We start from the raw sequence: 20,065 nt of genomic DNA on the forward strand, positions 1-20,065 counted from the left end.
GGTTCTGTGTGCATGCTATTGGTGGGATTAAGTGACAAGTGACTAACTCAAGGTAATGGCAGAGGCAATCAGGCTTTGAGTCTTTCCTGGATGTAGAATGGTCAATCTAGTGTTCCCTGGAGCAGGTTCTCTAGCTTGTTGGATCTTTTGTTTGGATGACATAATGTATTAGAAGAGATAGGGCCATGTCACACTATCTAGGTTCACAAGATCTTAAGTGTTCAAAGAGGGAGGTAAGCAGTCAGTCAGCATGGATGGAGGCTGAGCAATGATAGACGGCGAATGGTGCACAGGTGAAAAAGAGGTGCAGCACACCCTTCAGAGGCACAGTAGTCAGAAAGAGGAAAAAAGGAATGTGAAGGTTATTTTAGCCCTTGTACTATGCAAACTAACACTTTATTTAGAACTGGAACTCCCCAACAATTATGTTTTGAAGATGTAACATATACCTACTGAATACTGTACCCCTCACCCACAGAACTATGCCTAGGAATGCACTTTTCCTCAAACCTGATGTCCATGTGTCCCAACAGTGGCTGTATGTCCCAGAATAAAGACTGCTTCTATCATTCCAGACAGAAGAATATGCCCCACAATACACTGCCTCACTCAGTATAGAGGCACCCTAAGACTACATGACCATGAATGCCCTTCTACATTACATCTCTCACATAATTACCTATTCAAAAGAGTTACTTCAAGCATGGCCTCCAAAAACCTATATGGGAAATACCGGTGACTCCTCTTTACTAGTGAGTGCCACACTGGCATCACCATATACATGCCTTATAAACCTTGGGGAGTACGGAAGGAGAGGCATTGTCTGGTGTGCTAGACAGTTCATAACCATCAAAACTGGATAAAACTGTTGCGGAATAGGTGCTAGGGATGAGGACATGCTGGGAGAAGAGGTGTCTACCCACACTCTCACTATATACTATTCTATTATCAGCCTTGATCTGGGTTCTACCCCATTCCTAAAACTGTAATGTTTTACTTTGCTTTGTAAAAGAAAAAGACAAAAATGCAATTTTACTACAGACTTAAGGTGCAGGTCACAGTGCTACAGTATTAGAGTGATGAGGCAGCAAGTCAAGGAATGGCAAACAATGTGACTCTATACCTTAGTGAGGTGCAGACAAGTTCTACTAATATTGCGAGTTGCAATAGGAGCCTCTCACACATCATGGGTGCTCTGTCAAAAATGGACTACTAACAATAAAGAAAAATTAACTTTGTATTTTGGAGGGAACAAAATTACATCTGTAGGTACTTGAAGAATTTATTTTGTTGGTTGCTCGATGAAAGATCATGAAACGACTGTCCTTCCAGCAAACCCATGGGAAACATATGCGTGTCTTTGTGGCTGGGAGTCAAACTGACTGTAGCGTAGAATGAGGTTTTCCAAATGTTTTTTTAAGATGTTGGGGAATGATTTAGCCATTGCAGCACCATTACAGAATATGTGCTTGGATACAAGAAGGCTTGCATTGGACGGAAGGTCTGGAAGCTTGCTTTGGGGTTCAGTTGTAATGTGTGTGAACTTCAACCAGGTCAAGTATCTGAAGATGACCAGCAATTTTCAAATGAATGTTCTTCTGGGCACATTCAAAGACAGTACCCATTTAATTTCAGACATCTTCTAACACTCCAAATTGCTCTGCACAGTTTTTCCTTTAATTTATTTCTAACATTTTCAAAAACAAATCCTTCAGTATATTCTACTCTGAATGTTGCCATTCAGACACAATGTCCTATTTATCTATTATTCATAGTTTATGTTAAGCCTGGAATTGGTGTCTTTCAGGCCACTTCACAGCACTTCTAATTTGAGATAAAGAGGATTCTGCAAAAAAAGTATTCAGAGAAAGGATGTTGTGCAGGATGCGATTCTGGCCTGAAGGTCAATCCAAGTGATGATGAAGCAATTTCCTAACGGTTATATCCGTCAGCCTTCCGATGGTCTTCCCCCAAACCTTTTGTCCTCTTCCTCCATTTATGCTGATCTCCTTTTTGCTGGCCTTAGGACTCTGTACACTTTGCCACGGCTAAACTGTGCATTTGCAAACTCCTTAAAACATGTTAGACTGGATTAACTCCAACTGACATATTTAATTTACTTATAAGTCCCTAGTAAAGTGGTACTCCATGTAGCCAGGGCCTGTAAATTAAATGTTACAAATGAGCCTGCAGCACTTATAGTGCCTCCCAAGTAGCCCTTTAAACATATCTCAAGCCTGCCATTGCAGCCTGTATATGCAGTTTTAAACTGCCATTTGACTTCGCAAAATAAAGATTTTTTGCCAGGCCCAAAACTTCCTTTTTAATACATATCAGTCACCTCTATGGTAGGTCCTGGACAGCCTAGCAGGAAAGGTGCTGTGCATTTAAAAAGTAGGACATGTACGTTTAACTCTTACAAGTCCTAGTAGTGAACAACTCTTAAATGAGTTTTTCCCTGATTCAAGGCCTACCTCTCCTATAGGATAACACTGGAGTTACCTTATTACATTTAATAAGGTGTAACTTCCAATTACATTTAATAAGATGTAACTTCCAAATGGGAAGAGTGACCAGTTCATGTTTGGTGTCTTTGAAATTGTAAGGAAAGGAAAATGTTCCTTACCCAGTCGACATCTGCTTGTGGCATGTTGTGCAGAGATGCACATGTTTTGCATAAGTCCGCCATCTAGTGTTGGGCTTAGAGTGTTGCAAGTTGTTTTTTGTTCGAATAATCTTTGATTCACAAGATCAAGTGGTGACTCCTCTCGGTGATACTGCGCACAGGCATAGAGTCCTTTGTTTGTTTTTCCTGCAGGAGGGTGAGGTAAGGAGTGTGTGTGTGTGTGTGTGTGTGTGTCTGTATATATATATATAATACATATATATATAATACATATATATATATATATAATACATATATATATATATATATAATACATATATATATATATATAATACATATATATATATATATAATACATATATATATATATAATACATATATATATATATATATATATATATATATATATATATATATATATAATACATATGTACAATATTTGAAAATTAAATCTACTACAATGACCACAGGCTTCTGGGGAGGAGGGAAGGCACATGTGAATCTACAGCACTATATGATGCCAGCCACAAACTGATGTCTACTGGGTAAGTACATTTTTCGTTCTATGCCATGTGTGGCTGTAGATACACATGCTTTGCATACACTGTAAAGCAGTCTCGTCAAAGTAAGCGGTGGCTAGCCTGTAGGAGATGGAGTAGCATGAAAAAATGTCGTGAGCACTGGCTGGCCAAAACTTGCGAGCTAGAACATCTACACAATAGTGCTTTGTGAATGTGTGTGGTGTAGACCAAGTAGCAGCTTTAAAAATATCTGCTATTGGAATGTTTCCTAAAAAAAAAAAAAAAAAAAAAAAACTATAGAAGCACCTTTTTCTGGTAGAATGTGCTCTATGAGCTGTAGGTAATTTTCTTTTAGCTTTAAGATAACACATTTTAATACACTTGACTATCCATCTAGCTTTCACAGTTTTTGAAATTGGATTGCCCTTGTGAGGCATTAAAAATGCTACAAAAAGTTGTTTACATTTTCTAAAACTTTTAGTCCTATCAATGTAATACATAAGAGCTCTTTTAACATCTGGTGTGTGCAGAGCTCTTTCAGCGACTGAGTCCGGCTGCGGGGAAAAAACAGGCAACTCAACTGATTGGTTAATATGAAATGGTGAAACTACTTTTGGGAGAAATGTAGGGTGTGTCCTAAGGACTACTCTATCTTTATGAACTTGGAAAAGTTCTTCTAAAGTGAAGGCTTGTATTTCACTTACACGTAATGTTACAAAAAAAAAAAGCAACTTTCCATAAAAGAAACTGCAAAGTACAGGAGTGCATAGGTTCAAAAGGTGGATCCATAAGTCTAGAAAGGACAACAGTAAGGTTCAATATTGGAGCTTCCATAAAGGCATTGGTTACTGGAATTCTGAATAAAGAAATATGTTGTCTGTTTTGGAGGTAAGCAGCTACAGCTGCTAAATGAAGTCTAACAGATGACTATGCTAAATTTGCCTTTCGTAAATGTAGCAGGTAACAGACAATGTCTTGTACTGATGCTTTAAGTGGATCAATATTTTTAAGGTTGACAGTAGCAAACAAAACATTTCCATTCTGCAGCATAACCCCATCTAGTTGTAGGTTTACGTGCTTTTCTAAGAATGTCCATACATTCATACTGCTGCATTGCTCTGCTTACCTTTTGCCCTCGTGTCTGGGTGAGAAAGACTGGAACTGCATCTCTTGAACCTAGAACCCGAGTGACTCCAATGGCTACTTGCCTGGCCTCCTGATCTGAAGCATCAGAGACAAAACAGGCTTCCAACATTGCACTTGCACCTAGACCCTGCCATCTGTGAGGCTACTCTGCCAAGTGGTGCCACCCCAGTCCTGAACCATTGGGAGTGGGCCTACGGTGCTCTGCCAGTCTGCAAATCCAGTGGAACAAATGGATCTCCTCTGTAGTGAGGCGCAACCCTGAGCAGAACTAACTCATCGTCACTGCTGCGAGAATCTGAACCGTCACAAAGACCTGCATCGTAGCCCGTCGCCACATAGGAACCACCCCTGTGAGATGCACCCTCAGTGCAAGCCCTCGCATCTCTCATGGATGGCGCCCTTGACGACGACATTGGACTCCACATAGCGGCCTCACAGCTCCTCGGAACAGACGCACTGCCCCGAATGACACACTCAATGCTGGACTTCGCATCGCAAGTCCTTGTCGATGAGATCCTCGACGATGACGCATGACCTTGCACCACAGCCTCACCGCATCTCAGAACCGAAACATCACTACAGCTGCACAACACACCTTCGAAGCAGATCCTCACAATGCTCTGTAAACCAGGATTTAATGTACTCTGTTCAGCAGGCCTAACTGGGTCCCAGTAGCTGGGCCGCTCCTTTAAAATTGAATATCTCCAGTTCTACTGATTGGATTTTTGTTGTTTTCGTCTTGTTTTATGTATTAAAGTTACTCTGTTTTTCTAAACCTGTTGTGGGATACTTTAGTGGTTTGTTTTCACTGTGTTACTCTTTGAAGTGTTTATACATTGCCTCGGAGTTAAGCCTGACTTCTCTGTGCCAAGCTATCCGAGAGTTGGGCACAGGTTAATTCTGTTAGCAGAACACCCTGTGACATCATGCAATTAGACCTGAGCTTTACACTGTTCATGTTCATCTTTGTGCACAGTTTTTTTAATTTGCCAAGAGTTTTGGGAAAAAGTGTGGTAATAGAACACTTAAATAGTTGGTCACTGTCATAACTCAGTGCAGTGGTTCCCAACTTTTTGACTTCTGTGGACCCCCACTTTATCATTACTGGAGCTCGGGGACCCCCACTGAATCATTATTGGAATCTACCGCCCCACCACTGAGTCATTGCTGAAAGCTGGGGATTTAATCTCTTTATATTATTCAATTTTCTAAGCAGTCACGGACCCCGGGAGGAGGCTTCACGGATCCCCAGGGTTCCCCGGACCACAGGTTGGGAACCACTGACTCAGTGAGTAAATGAAGATTGCAGTATGGAATGAAATCTGAGTAAATACAAAAGGGAAAATTAATTCAAGCACTGCATTAATAGCTTTTTGTATATCTTGATTGTAGGATTCGGTGACAGTCCTCTCCAGCCACCCCTAATCTACGCAATCGTACAGTCACTCCTTCCCTTCTTTTACCCATCTCCATTTTACCCGTAGCTCTGTTGGGTCATGGTACGGTTCACCTTGATTGTGTGTCCAGTTTGGGTTTGGTGAAATGCTTTAATTTGTCATTCGTAGTGGTCTGCCACTAAACAAAATATTTCTACATAAGCATTAGAATATTGCAAATCAGAGTACTCGTACTGCTCACACAAAGCACTCGTTTCTGGAGTTAGCACCTGCCCGAGTGCCCATAGCCGTGGTCTAAGCAATCAGACTACAGGCACACTTGCAATAAACATTTGCCGGAAGCATCAGGGCTGCTTCTTTAGCTCGGGCAACCATTAGTTCCTGAGGAGGAGGGCAGAGGAGTCCTGATTTCAACGACTTTTTTCCTTTTTTCTTCAGGGTTAAACAGCCGAGTGGGTCTGAGGGCAAACCTATCGTTTCAAATGTAAAAAGGAACAATTCACTACTACTGGAAAAACATTAACACTCCTTAGGAAAAAAACATGCTAAAAAGGCATTGTTTCCCAGAACAAGGAGAGCAGCAGAGATAATGAGAAGGGAAAACAATGTGCTGGCACCTCCCGTACCGAGCACCTGCATGGGACTGCCTCGAAATGGTGCAGCACGTTCTGCATGACTAAGGCCGCCAGTGGGCCCATTTCTAACAAAACGCATGTCAGGAGTTGTCTCTTTTCAGGGCCGTAATGTGATCATGACTAGAGGCTTTAACAATTGGGGGTTCATGGAAATTACCTCGCAGATCTTCTGACTTGCACATTTTAATGTATATACCATGATGGAAACTATGTTTGTTATTTTTAGATACATATTGAAAGCCATACAATGTGAGGTAAAGGTTAGTTCATGTGCAACTATACCATGGCTGATTTCCTTTAAAAAAAAATATATATTGATCAGCGATTCTGTTGACAAATTTTGTAGTGTTTCTGTCCACCCATAATGCACCAAGCAGACAGAGTGGAGACTCTACTAAGTAAACGTCAGAAGAGTTTGTCTGATCGTCACCTGCCAACACCAACCTTTAGTTTGCCTGATTTGGGTAGTGACTGTAAGGAAAGAGCTAAGGGGATCGAACTGCCTCATGCATCCAAGAGCACAATTATTAGGAAGAAAATGAGCAACCACCTCGGAAGGATTCACAGGTCAAGGGCCACTCCCTATACAAAGGGCCTCGGAGCCACAAGTGGGATAAAAAGCCTTGTTGGGTCTTTAGTATGTGCTCTTGAAAACATATTTATGGCAAATTTAACAAACTATTTCCCTGCAACACCCATTAAATCTTTGCTGATCAGACGTTCATGGCTTCTTTTTTGATTACATATTTCTTTGCACTTAATGTCCCCAAATATTAGCTCAAGAACGTGCACCTTTAGTAAGTAAGCCATTATCTCATTGCTCTGTAGCAGAACTATCCTTTTGTAGACCCCCCACCCACAATGTTGGTCGTTCACAGTGCATCTTCCCTTCACTGTTGACCAAACTTTCACCACAGTAACCTCTGCAATTGCTTTCTGATTATGATTGCATGTATTCTTAGCAATATTTTATGTTATCATAGTATCATCTGCTATGTTAAACGTAAGTGCTTTGATATACATGAAAGTGGAATATAATTTACTTCATGGCCACTAACCCAAGCATGTCCAACATGCATAGCTCCATTTCTAGCACTGTAATTTATTTCATCCTTCAGGTCTTCAAATCCGTGCCACACTATCTTCACTGTGGAGGTGTGGCTAGACTTCTGCCCGCCATTTTGGTCAGAATGGTTACTGCTTTGGAGCGAGGCATTTTGTTTTTTCTTCTCAGATAAGTCCTGCTTTGACTTCTCATGCTGTTGCAGTGGGGAAAGCAGCTTTGTCATCCTTCCGAAAGTCACAGTGATAGGCGGCTGTAAATGTGCTGGCTCTATGTTCCATGGAAACACATGAACAGAGTTGAATAGATCATACTCTGTTGGTAAAGTAGATATGCTCTGTCGGATGTGAGACCGGCACTTGAACACTCTGAACACTGCATCAAGATGAATAAGGCTCAGGGATGTCAGTTCAAATGGCGACATTTCATTTTTGCCCAATGGACTTTGCAGGGCCTTCTCTACACGTCCATAGAATATACTGCCTATAAGGCCCCAGATGCTTGGGAGGGTATTTACATCAGTTCCATCTTTTTGTTTAGAATTATTCTGTCCATCTGCACCCAAATGGGGATAATGTTTGTTTGTAGTTAGTGCCATTTGCGCTTGTTCTGAATCGGTATTCTTTTTAGTAAGCCTTTCACGTAAAGCGTCAGTTTGATAGGAGGACTGCACCAACTCCCCTTCGGGTTGGCGGGTTTTTGGAGTCACCAAGAGTTCTGTTAGAGCTTCGAGCCTTCCATATGTAGCCACTGGCTGAAGTGCGCCTGCAATAACAAGGACATATCAGCTTGATTCTACCTGAAATTTAAGAATTCTAGCAACATTTAAAAAGTTTTAGTAATGGGACAGTATATGCCATCACACCACTTACCAATTTTAATAAAAATGCAAGTATTTTGGTCCACCCAAACAGGAAATATTCCACTTGGATACACTATTCGGATCTGATCTAAAAGAAGCCTTTCAAGCGATAACGCATGCAGCTCCTAAAAAGAAAAATCGATTTTTATTAAAAGGCAATTCACACAAGCATATAAAAAGAACAGATTCTGACGTGCATAGTAATTGTCACCTTCACCAGTGTATGACCTAGGCTATTCTGACACATAATGAGAACTACACCTGCACCTCGGGCAGCAAATCAAAGATCAACCTCGTTTTGTGGGTGCGTTTTCAACCACAAATAACGGTTTCCTTACGGCTTTCTGCTGATCCGAGTCTTCAAGCTGGCCACTGATCTCAGAGCCTCAGCTAATATTAAATAATCAAAGTAACAAGCCAATTCAGCTTTCAATCTGGGCACGAATGTATCTAAATGTAACTGACTAGGATCCGCTACGCAGATGAAGTGCACATTGGAAAACTGTAGGCAAATATTTTTTCAAAAGTATATGCTTTAAACCCGCACAGAAAATCTCAGTCAGTTAACATCAGATACTCTCAAAACGACAGAGGGGGCATTCTGCTTCCATTACATTATAAAAACAAAATAGGAATGAATTACTGTTTGTGATAAGTAAAGTGATCATTCATTAATCTGGATGGGCGCCATTGTTTTGCTCGTCACGACTTCTGTGCTTCTTGCAGACCATACACTGTATAACATCCTTTCATAAAAGTTAGCTATTTCATGCCACCAGCACCTTCTATGATACAAGATCTTAGCTTTGTACTGCTGCCCTGATCTCGAAAAGGAGCCTAAATGCTCCCTGTAGCTTAACATGCTCTAAACTTTTTTCTCCCGTGTAGGAACTGTAAAAATGTGGCATACAATGGAAGTTTCAAGGCCTTTTACATTTCAATACTTTTTATTGAGGTATTACAGTTCAAATATCGTCGCTACCTTTAAGCTAACCAAAGTATAGCGTAAATAACCACACACCTTAGGCAGTTCATCACTAAAGAAAAAATAGGAAAACTACGTGGGAGTAGGGAAAGAGGAAGTAGGAGGGGGAAGAAAATAGACGAATGGAAAATTAAGGGTCGAAAATGGGGAAACTGGGTGGGGGGTGACAGGAAGAGAAGAAGGAAACATCCCAAACCAAGCTACCCAACTAAACACACTGCAATGTTATAAAAACATTTTCATATCCCTGTCATGAGCCAGAGCAACAGGGAGTATCTAACGATGGGTAGTAAGAATAGTAACTGTCCAACATCCCAAAGGATGATGCCTCTACTTGAGAATGGGAGGAAGTATGACTGAGCTGCTTCCACAAGTGAGTAGTTTGCATCACTGGGCCAAACCTTCAGTTTTGCTGGGTGCCAGACAGCCGCTTTTGTCTCCACTGCCGTGCTGAATCAATGAAGTCCAGAAATAGGAATATCCTCCTACCCTTCACTGTAGCCACCTTAAGCAGTAGGGAATACCTAAGCTCTGGGTCACGAACAGTGACCCTAATGGTGCTCCCATTCGAAGCTCTGGTCCCATAGCAGCTGTGTTTGGAAGTCTATACACTCTGCACTAGATCCTCTCCTCCATCCAAAGGATGGGTCAGGTGTTCCTCGAAAACGGAGCACATCACTTCCCCTGCAGCTGTCTCAGGATTAACCGGAGGGAGGATCAGGGCACAAATGGTGGCTATTCTCTACACATTTTCTAAAAATCTCCATTCTTGCGCCCTTCATTCCACTCCTTCATGCCTCCAACCAGATTCTCCAAACCACCCATCTTGGATTCCAACAACCGCACTGCTGTGTCCTAGTTTTGCTTCCACATCTCCTTCCATTTTTTTCCCAAGTTAATGTGCAGGTCACCCATCATTTCCTTCTGGCCCTTGGTCAGGCCAGAAACCGTGCTGATCTGCCTTTGTACCACCTGCACTCTACCACTGAACACAAGCCAAAGAAATCCTGCACGGACCTATTCTGCCCCTTGCTTGCCATAGTTGCTGACTGTGCTCTCGTTCCAGCACTGCAAGCTCCTCGGCACCTCCGAGCACAAGCCAACATAAGGGAAAAGCGTTTGAAGCCTCAGGGAATAATGTCTAATCTTGCTTGCCTCCAAGTTCCATCCCCTCAAAAGTGATCTGAACAGGTTCTGGGTCTACATTGCTTAATGATGACCGAGTCTTGCTCTTTCTCTGGTTGCTTAACGAATGCAGAGGGATTTACGTGCCTCTGATCTTGGTTCTTTCTTGTCAGATAAGCTAGCTGCAGTCAAATACCAAGACAGCTAAGGTTCTTCCGTTATCGAAACAAACAGCAATCTGTTCTCTAAAAGAAACAGTGAAATGACTACACGTCTCACAATGATATCAGTATGCAAGATAAACTGCTTTTTTGTGCTATAGGAATCAAAAACAAAAACGAAGGGCTCAGTTTAAAAACTCGAGACATCTGGAGATCACGCTACATCAGGTTTTCCAGAAACGTATACATATTAAAAAAAATCTCAGATCATTTTGACACATATAAAACGGTTTATTAAAAGCAGGTTCCATTATCAAAACCTTTACCATTCTATTTTTTTGCATACGTCCTACATGAAGAAATCAGTACAGCTATTTACATATATAGACAAACCAGAAGTCTGCAATTAATAAACAGTATACCCTGCCCCAAAGCTGATCATTAACTGGGGAGTTATCCATATGAACAGTTAATATCGTTCCAATTAAAACGTGAATGTTTTTACTTTTTGATTTGGACTAGTAGATTGTCTCGATTTTTAGCTAAAATGCTTTTAATGTTGAACGTGCATAATGTTTGAGTAGCATCTGTTGGATGAAAAACTAGAGGTTTCACCATCATACACATACTCAGTGCATTTTTGGGAATATATTTGTGGCTTCTATATATGTATTGGTGAAAAATAAAATCTGTCACCTTTGTACTCAGGTGGTGGCTGGGTCAAAACGTGGCTTAAAAGAACAAAATATTCTTCAAGTATTTCGTTATTCACTTTCAGTTTACTGCATATAAAATAATGCAAGTTAAGTTAATAGATTGGTCATTATTTATGCAGAATCCTTAACAAAAAATAAATGCAAGTTAAGCAAATCCGTTGGGAATACATTCTATTGCGTTATGAAATTTCACTTGGTTAATGTGATCACTGCAGATATGGGGAATAGTGATTTGCGAATTTACAGAGCAACAAGGCCCAGTCTCAGACAGAAAGCACTGCAAAAATGCAAGACATTATTTTCAAATTGTATCATGCACAGATTAAGGTAGGCTGCTTCAAAATAGTTTTTAGTGTTTTTAAGAAAAAACAAGTGCTTTTTTATGTATATATTTTAGTAATAAGTAAATAACACCTAATGCAGTGCTTAATTTGAACCACTGGTTGGCACCAGCACTTAATTGTCAACACCGGCACTTATGACAGGTGTGCCACAAAGTGGCAATGTTTGTCTAATTAGGAGATGAGCACAACAGCAGTTGTTTATTATTACAGTATGAATTAAAAACGGCTATACCAGCCGCCTGTCAACACCGACTCAGCATGGTCCCTTACAAGCTTTCCTCAGTGGAGACATCATTTGCCATACCTGAAGACTTTCCTGGTTACCGACTCTGATTCAACATGAACTGCTTTTCATAACAGATTGTACCAGTATCAACCCTCTTCCATGGCATGTCTTTCAGCCCTCTGCTTGTTCTCTCCTTTTCCATTTCTCACTGCCCCAAATTTAGAATCCTATTCTTCTTAATGACGTGGCCCTCACCACATGGTCTAAACCCCTCTCTACCCGTCATCTTCATGACAAAGTCCATCTTCTACTGCCCTGTCTCTTTTCCTTTCCTCGGCACGGTCTTTCTCGCCCATTCCTCTCTGATTCATGTCATATGTGAAAAACAAGTTGCTTTATCTCAGCCCAGTTCGGCTCATTTTTGGCTCGAACTGACCTCCCCACCCAAAATGAAAAAAAACACATATATATATTATAGTCTGCTGTGTTTGTCGACCGGAATCAGAATATTAAGGCCCTCATTACGAGGCTGGCGGTACTGGGACCCAGCAAACTCCAGGCAGTCCGACCGCCATATTGCAACCCTAGCGGTCAGACTGCCATCACTGCCAGGAACAAGGTTTCCGACAAGCTGACGGTAGGCGAATTCGTGGTCTGCCACTGTGGCACTGAGCTCAGTGCCACTGTGCTGATCACAACTTCTGTTTCCACCAGCCTTTCGTAATACAATGTTCCCGCCGGTCAGCCCGGCAGGAACATAGTAATACAACTGGAGGGGAGGGGGAGTTAAACTGCCCTCCCCAAAAATATATACACTTTTTCAAATGTTTTGGGTATTTGAGTTAGAATGGTTATTCTGACCCTCCTCCCAAACATACAGACTTTCCCCAATTGTAGCAGCACTGAAGTTGGAATAGTGCATCTGACCACCCCCACCTCCCGAATATATGCAATTTCCCCAATGTTTGCTGCTTTACAGTTGTTAGCGAACACTATCCCCACATTGCATTACGTTTTTGTTAGCAACATTTCTATTTTAGTATTTTTAAATTTAAATTTTGTTATTTTTTAATGAGGCTAAACTTTCCATGTTTGGTTAGATTTTTAAAGAAAGAAGTGTAGACGTTTCATAATGTTGTGTTTAAATTATGCATAGTGATGCATGATTAAGAATGTGTTTTGGGATACAAGTTTATGATTTATTTTTGCCCTTCCTAATTAAATATTTCTATATTGTTTTAACAATTCAATATATTTATAAAGCTGGTAATTTGTTTTATATTCAGGAGTCAGTTTGTAAAACTAAGCAGCCTTCTTTAAAATATTCTTTAAATTATTTTTCTAAAATATTAAATTACTGCCTAATTATTTATTAGTAATACCTTTGTTTTTTATTTTTGTTTAGCAAAGTATTTTTAAATAGTGTACTTCTTAATTGCTCTTTTTTATATGCAATTATAGCATTTGAATTTTACATTATTTTACAGTAATATTGGAACATTATGCTTTTGAAGTAGATATTCTCTAAATTATATTAATCTACTATATATTTTTGTAGCTGGGGTTTTAATTGTTATTTTTGTAATCAATATGTAAGTCACTTTTTATGTAAACTCATTTTGATCATAAATATTTTGACATCAATATTTCTGTATGTATATATTTTTATAGTTGATATCTAGGACTATTTCTGCCTAAATGGCAACATTTGGATCCACTGTGAGAAGTCTCAATACGAGATGGGACATGACCATGTGGTGTTGCTTTTATTGTAAGAACATGTGCACTCACTCAAGCTGCTACTTAAATTCCCTGCTAGTGCAATTTTATTGAGAGAAGTGACTGTTGAGTACACAGGTGTGATTGGCGGGTGGCTGTCTTTTCAACTACTCTCTTGGATTCTGTCTTGGGTATCACAAGTGACAACACTAATGTATGTTCAAAATCCCAACTTCTGTTTTTGACAAACTTGCCAGATTTCCACCAGATTCAGATTACTCAATAACCTTGAAGTGCTCAACTTCCACCTGCTTGTCACTGCGGTGGAACAAAATAAGGGCTATACCCTCACTACCATATATTCTCCGAGGAAGATTCTATGTCCTTCAAATGGTACACATCATCTTATCTCTCTTTATCACCACATTAATAACTTGTATGTATACCTCCGAACTGATTGTCTCATTCCAGTAACACCTAACACAATGTCCCTTAGCATATCTTCAACATTGACACCTTTCAAGACAGAATTCTTAAGCAACTTAACCCATTGATATCCGTGAACAAATTCCCACCATGAGCACTGGGACTTTTGACACAATTGCTTCCCTTGAAGCTGTGCTTCCTGCAAACAAGCACGAAGATGGCGGACACTGCTGTGACATAAAACTACAGAAAATTATAATATGAAGTCTTGAAAGCAACTGAGAACATTCATAACAAGAGAGGAAAAACAGGAACAATGTCTATGTAACATATACAAAGTAACTACTTAAAGAAAAGCCAAAAAATAAAATGACTGCCAATGCACTGGAGACACCCTCTATCTGACCAAAAACTGTTCTAGATTATCCTAGAACATTAAACCCAAAAATGCATTTCAGGCCATATCAACCACTCTTAAGACGTCTACAACAACTCTGCAGAACAATTAACTGGAAAAAAAGTATAGATCTTGAGTCCCATTTTCCAACAAAATTGGCATTAACCAAATCTCAATACCAATCTGGCAATTTCTGTCCACTATAATACACAACAAAAGATTTTTTTTTTTTTTAACATACGCTCCATAAAAAAAAGAAAGAAACAAATTAATGCCATCATCATGGCCGGATCATATGTTTAGCCATGGTTCCACGTATAAGAAACGCATTCAAAACAGGAATAGTTAACGATGTTTTGACCAGTAATTGTTGGCCCCTATGACCAATTTACAAAAGTAATACCATTATGAATGGCAGGTCCTTCTGGTTGTAGGCACATTTAGTGTTTGTTGGATGCCCAAAAACATGCACTACCCTGATCCAACAACTGAACTGCAGCTAATAATGACTTTTCATTGTGCACCGATCAAGCTTTGATTCATGTGGCAAAATCTAATGAACAAAAATGGTATGAAGTGTGAAAACAATCATATATTCATATGTACTTCAACATCATTGCTTTATATATCACCACATCACTGGGTTACCAATACATGTTCCTATCAAATATGGAAGTTGCTTCTAAAATCTGAAAGTGACCTTTGTCCTTGACTGCACTTGGCAAGTTTCAGGACTCTAGTAGGCCCACAATAAGTTTTATTCAGAGTAGACAATTTGCACAATTTTATAAGGTGTGACCTCATTTTCAGTATTTGGCAACTATAAGAACAAGTTACTTACCTTCGGTAACGCATCATCTGGTAGAGACTATATCTAGCTGCAGATTCCTTACCTTAGAATTTCCTGGCGTCAGCTTGGAATCCGGAATTTTTTGCTGAGCAGTACCCTGCATGCGCCTTCGGGTGGCATCATTCGAGTCAGCGTGTGTCATTCGGCTCTGCATGGCGTTGTAGGAGCCGTCTGTGATCTCACAGGCGCCTTTAAAGGCACCACCACGGGTGTATACATCAGTTCTTTTACCCACAAACTTCCACGCCAGAAGCGCAGAGTCATGGATAGAACCAATAGTTCATCTGTGCAAAACTAGGGCCCTATAAGGGATAAACCATAACCCTACTAGACATAATTGCAGAGCGGGAGGATTAGGTGGATGTAAGGAATCTGCAGCTAGATAATGTCCCTGCCAGACAGTGCTTTACCGAAGTTAAGTAACTATTTTCATCTAATAGGAATTTCTAGCTGCAGATTCCTTACTTTAGAATAGATACCCAAGCCATAACCTCCTGGTGTTGGGCTGCGGATACCTCTACTTACACTAAAGAACAAGTTACTTACCTTCGGTAACGCTTTTTCTGGTGGATACAATAGCTACTTGTGGATTTCTCACCTTATGAATTCGTCCTTGCGCCAGCATTCGACGGAAAGTCTTCTTCCCAGCTCTCCACGTCGATGAGGATGTCACAAATGCACGGCTCCATGTGACTCCGTCTGATGTCACAGTGCCAATAAGAGGTCCTCGCCAGCGTGCTAACGTCAGTTTCACCAATTTTTACGTGCCTTTGAGGCGAACAGGTGAGAACCGACCCACAATAACACCAATAGATATATACAGACAAAAAACCTTCATGATACCACATAATCAAACGCATCATTAACAAATACGAGAAAAACATCAAACTATACAAATAAATTAAAATGTATATATACAAATACCACATATACTAGTGCAACCATGCAGGCAACGGGGAGGCGGGTGGGACTGTGAGGAATCCACAAGTAGCTACTGTATCTACCAGAAAAAGCGTTACCGAAGGTAAGTAACTTGTTCTTCTGATGGATACAACTACCTGTGGATTTCTCACCTTATGAATAGTGTCCCAAAGCGGTACCGCACTCGGAGGAGGGTGCCTGCCCGATTACACTAAGAAATCCTGTAATACAGAACACGCAAAATGGCCGTCCCTCCTAACCTCCGAATCCAAACAGTAATGTTTTGCGAAGGTATGGAGGGACGCCCAAGTTGCCGCTTTACAAATGTCCACCACTGGAACACCCCTTGCCAGGGCCAAAGTGGTTGACTTAGCCCTGGTGGAATGGGCTCTGATACCCTATGGGGGAACTTTCTTTGCCAACGAGTAGCAAACCTTGATACAAAGAATGACCCACCTGGAGATTGTTCTTTTATGGACTGCTCTGCCCTTTCGCTGTCCAACATATCCCACGAACAGCTGATCCTCCAGGCAAATGTCTTTCGTCCTCTCAATATAAAAACTGAGAGCTCTTCTGGGGTCCAATCGATGGAGTCTCTCTTCCTACTTTGAGGGGTAAGGAGGGGGGTAGAGAGATGGAAGGGTAATCATTTGCCCAATATGAAAAGGAGTGACAACTTTTGGCAGGAGAGCCGCCCTGGTTTTCAGTACCACTTTATCAGGGAAAAACAAGGTAAAGGGAAGTTTCACGGAAAGAGCTTGAAGCTCTCCTACCCGCCTAGTCGAGGTTATTGCAACTAGAAAAACAGTCTTAAGGACTGAAAACCTTAACGAACAAGAGTGCATGGGCTCAAAAGGGAACCCATCAAGTAAGTTAAAACAAGATTTAGATCCCACTGAGGCATATGAAAAGGCGTGGGTCGAAACATATTAAGCAAACCCTTTAGAAACCTAATTACAATAGGTGACTTAAAAAGAGAGGGCTGATCCGGAAGGCAAAGCAAAGCGGACATGGCAGCCAAATAACCCTTAACTGTAGCCACTGTACAACCATTCTTTGCTAGTTCTAAAGCGAATAATAAAACATCATAAAGGTGAGCCTTCAAGGGATCAATCTGTCTCTCTCCACACTAAACCACAAAGTTTGGCCACCCACCGGCATAAATGGTCTTAGTGGAGTGTCGCCTGGCCGATAAAATAACAACCACTACATCCGGTGGGAGAGAAAAGGCACTCAGGTTGCCCCATTCAATCTCTAGGCATGAAGGTGCAGACTCTGGAGGTGAGGGTGTAGAACCTGCCCCTGCGACTGCAAGAGGAGGTCTGCCCTGTGAGGGAGATGGAGCAGTGGGCACAGTGAAAGTTGGAGAAGGTCAGTGTACCATACCCTTCTTGGCCAATCCGGAGCTATTAAGATGACTTGGGCCCGGTCTTGGCCAATCTTCCTCAGATCCCAGGGAATCAAGGGTATGGGGGGAAACGCGTAAAACAACTGGCCGTACCAGGACATCTGAAATGCGTTCGCCTCCCCAAAGCTCCATGCCCTGGATACTGGAGGCTGAGAATGTCGGGCAGTGCGCGTTCTCCCGAGTGGCAAAGAGATCTACCTGAGGAGATCCCCACATATGAAAGATGTAAAGGACCAGGTCTGGATGGAGACGCCACTCGTGATCGGCCGAGAAGTGCCAACTGAGACTGTCCACACATACATTCAAAACTCCGGCCAAATAATTTGCCATCAAGCAAATCTGATGGCCCCGAGCCCAGGACCAGAGAAGGTACGACCCTACTCCTCCCTGCTTGTTGATGTACCACATCACGGTAGTGTTGTCCGTCAGGACTTGAATCGACCGACCGCGAAGGGAAGGGAGGAAGGCCTTGAGAGCCAGACATATCGCCGCAATTCTAACAGATTGATGTGAAACATCTGTTCCGCTGGAGACCAATGACCTTTGATATCCAGGTCCCCCAGATGAGCTCCCCACCCTAGAGTGGAAGCATCCGTTATAACCGTTGTCACCGGTGGTGGTAGCGAAAACAGCCTTCGAGAAAGATTGCCGTCCACAGCCCACCACTGGAGATCCGCTGCAGCGTCCCTGGAGATCTTTACCGATTCCTCAAGATCTCCTCTGTGTTGAGACCACTGCCAGTGGAGGCACCACTGAAGAGCCCTCATATACCAGCGTGCATATTCTCCACCTTCTTCCACCAGAAAATCACCACCATCCACGACAGCTTCATCACCGGTCCACCGCCAGACCTCACCCCTGACGTCTCCTCCCGCGACTGCCGCCTCACCGCCTGGACCCACGTGGACGAGGCAGAAACCATAGCAACCATGAACACCATCCACTCAGGCTCCCCCACGGACCCCTGCCCCCACCATGTTTTCAACTCAGCCAACGCCACCATCGCCCCCGAACTCCGCAAGATCATCAACCTATCCCTCACTTCTGCCACCTTCCCGGACAGCTGGAAACACGCAGAAATCCAACCCCTCCTCAAAAAACCCAAGGCTGACCCCAACGACCTCAAAATCTTCCGTCCGATCTCTCTCCTCCCTTTTCCAGCGAAAGTCATCGAGAAGATCGTCAACACTCAGCTCACCCACTTCCTCGAAGACAATTCCATCCTGGACCCCTCACAATCCGGATTCAGACGAAACCACAGCACTGAGACTGCCCTCCTCGCCGCCACAGATGACATCAGACATCAAATGGACAACGGCGAAACCTCAGCCCTCATCCTCCTCGACCTATCAGCCGCTTTTGACACCGTCTGCCACCGCACCCTACTGACCCGCCTCCAAGAAGCCGGCATCCAAGATAAAGCCCTCCACTGGATCTCATCCTTCCTCTCCGACAGAACGCAGAGAGTCCGTCTCTCCCCTTTCCGCTCCAAAGCCACCAACCTCATCTGCGGCGTCCCCCAAGGATCCTCCCTCAGTCCCACGTTGTTCAACGTCTACATGGCCCCCCTCGCTCAACTGGCCCGCCAACACCACCTCAGCATCATCTCCTACGCCGACGATACCCAGCTCGTCCTCTCCCTGACCAAAGACCCGCTCACCGCCAAAACAAACCTCCACGAGGGACTAAAATCCATCGCCGATTGGATGAACAACAGCCACCTGAAACTCAACTCCGACAAGACGGAAGTCCTCATCCTCGGACGCACTCCCTCGGCCTGGAACGACTCATGGTGGCCCTCCGTCCTCGGACTCCCACCCACCCCTGCCAGCCACGCAAGAAACCTCGGCTTCATCCTGGACTCCGCCCTCACCATGTCCAAACAGGTCAGCGCCGTCTCCTCCTCCTGTTTCAACACCCTTCGAATGCTCCGCAGAATCTTCAAGTGGATTCCAACAGAAACCAGAAAGACGGTGACCCAGGCCCTCGTCAGCAGCAGACTTGACTACGGCAACGCACTCTACACAGGCATCCCAAACAAAGACATCAAACGCCTCCAACGTATCCAAAATGCCTCCGCCCGACTGATCCTCAACATACCTCGCCGAAGTCACATCTCCCCTCACCTAAAGGAACTCCACTGGCTCCCGGTAGACAAGAGGATAACCTTCAAACTCCTGACCCACGCTCACAAGGCACTTCACAACACCGGACCCTCCTACCTCAACACCAGACTCAACTTCTACACTCCAACACGTCAACTCCGATCCGCCAACCTCGCCCTCGCCATCGTACCCCGAATCCAGCGCAAGACATCCGGCGGCAGATCCTTCTCCTTCCTCGCCGCCAAGACCTGGAACTCTCTCCCCACATCTCTTCGCCAGACCCAGGACCTCCTCACATTCAGAAGGCTCCTCAAGACCTGGCTCTTCGACCGCTAATCCAGCAGCGCTCCCCCCCCCCCCCCCTCAGCGCCTCGAGACCCTGACGGGTACATAGCGCGCTTTATAAATACCATGATTGATTGATTGATTGAT

General features: G+C 42.8%; 1 protein-coding gene across 2 annotated transcripts in view; it reads right to left on the reverse strand.

Annotated features, from left to right (window-relative positions):
* Positions 1–20,065, reverse strand: part of PEX1 (peroxisomal biogenesis factor 1) — a 729,162-nt gene that overhangs the window by 564,317 nt on the left and 144,780 nt on the right. For both annotated transcript variants that reach the window (XM_069211642.1, XM_069211643.1), the window contains exons 4-5: positions 8,261–8,375; positions 7,384–8,153 (exon numbers count right to left, since the gene is read on the reverse strand). In XM_069211642.1, the coding sequence (XP_069067743.1) occupies positions 7,384–8,153; positions 8,261–8,375 (885 nt within the window). The remainder of the gene's footprint in view (positions 1–7,383; positions 8,154–8,260; positions 8,376–20,065) is intronic.

The sequence above is a fragment of the Pleurodeles waltl genome, chromosome 10 (assembly GCF_031143425.1).
Source record: "Pleurodeles waltl isolate 20211129_DDA chromosome 10, aPleWal1.hap1.20221129, whole genome shotgun sequence".
Lineage (NCBI taxonomy): Eukaryota > Metazoa > Chordata > Amphibia > Caudata > Salamandridae > Pleurodeles > Pleurodeles waltl.